At 40.2% G+C, this 1,692-nt stretch overlaps 1 protein-coding gene across 1 annotated transcript; it reads left to right on the plus strand.

Moving 5' to 3' along the window:
* The first annotated feature begins 222 nt into the window (after positions 1 to 222).
* On the plus strand, positions 223 to 1,479 carry LOC137237738 (bifunctional peptidase and arginyl-hydroxylase JMJD5-like). Its single transcript, XM_067761850.1, has one exon. The coding sequence runs from the start codon at positions 223 to 225 to the stop codon at positions 1,477 to 1,479; it is 1,257 nt and encodes a 418-aa protein (XP_067617951.1).
* Positions 1,480 to 1,692: the final 213 nt, after the last annotated feature.

Consider the following 1,692-nt stretch of genomic DNA (forward strand, 5'->3'; position numbering starts at 1 on the left):
TACTGGTGCGTGTTACCGGAACGTCACGGATCGATACGGGAAAGGGCCATCAACATCTACAACACTCCTCACTACATTCGGGGAGTGCCTTTATCCCTATCTCAAAATTTTCAACAGCAAGTCTACTCTAGTATGTATCTATATATTGCAGTTGCTTGGGCGATTTATTAGGTCGATAAATTACAATTCTAAATATTTTTGCCAAACAAAAAAAATAAACAAATGGAAAATTGTACCAAATTCGGCGTGTATTTACCTAAGCGCGATGAAATTCGACATATTTTACAAAATGAACCAGAGGCTAACTACATCATCAGCAGGGCGATAGAAGACGTGGAGCATATGAATGTATTTAACGAAGAAGTTTATTATCTCGTAAACAGCTTAGCGGATAAGTGCTGGGACCGCATACACACGGGACACTTTAGTGCGGTGCCTCTGTCAGTGCGTAAAATATATGCACTAGCCGATTATTACAAATTTTTTTATTTACTTTGCGAAAATGACTCCAAAGAGCAACTAATGCGATGCGCCGAAGTGCTCGATGAAGCTATACTGATAGGATGTACACAAGACTTATATGAAAGAAGCAATAACTTTCAGTCAGAGCTTACAAGCTTCATAAGTAAAGCTTTAGATGATGACGCCGCCAATGATTTGCCAGTCATAACAGAGCTGAAGCGTGAATCAGTTAAATGCGATATACCAATGCTAGATTTCCCTTCATTGGAAGACTTTCGCATAAAATGTTTCCTTCCCTTACAGCCTGCTTTGATACTCAACACAATCGCCCATTGGCCTGCCATGGAAAAGTGGCGTGATCTAAATTATATACACAAATTAGCAGGTAATCGCACGGTTCCAATAGAAATTGGAGCCAACTATGTAACTGATGAATGGTCACAGCAGCTTGTGAAAGTTCGTGATTTCTTGCAACGACAATTTAAACAAACTGACGTAGAAATTGAATATTTAGCACAGCATGAACTATTCGATCAAATACCAGCACTTAAAGCAGATATTCGCATCCCAGATTATTGCACTTTACGTACGAATGTATTGGATTGTACGGAGCCGGCGAATGTTTCAATTAAGGCATTGTTAGGTCCGAAAAACACAATATCACCACTACATTATGATCCTGAACATAATTTGCTTTGTCAGGTGTTTGGAAGAAAGCATGTCATTTTAGCAGCACCGGCAGATACATCAAAACTTTACGCACATGAGACGGAAATGCTTTGTAATACCTCACTTAAAAAAACCAAAGTGTATTTCCAACTTACCGTGCACATCTTTGGTTGTAAGGAAGCTTGCACGCCTCTATGTTGTGGCAACGGCACTGAGTCCAGCTTCAATATATATGTTATACCCTTTCAATGTTTCCATAGGTGTCGCTGCAGTGCGATTACCTATGTGAAAGCGGAAATACTTTACTGTTATACACACATTAAGTACGAGGTAAGCTTACCTAAGTAGAGGCCCAGTTCGATTTTCATCTCGGACTCACGTCCCGAACCATCAATTCTATTATAGACATTGCATACTTCAAGCGCCGCAGTAAAGGCAGTACCTGGGCCACACCGTTAAACGTAGCATAATCAAGTGTGCTATGCGGTACATTGACGACGTGGTATAACCATAAAAGTGGCATGTATGCCAAATAATGAAGAGGTGGACATAAATGTACGC

This window comes from Eurosta solidaginis, chromosome 1 (genome assembly GCF_040869045.1).
Source record: "Eurosta solidaginis isolate ZX-2024a chromosome 1, ASM4086904v1, whole genome shotgun sequence".
NCBI classification, from domain to species: domain Eukaryota; kingdom Metazoa; phylum Arthropoda; class Insecta; order Diptera; family Tephritidae; genus Eurosta; species Eurosta solidaginis.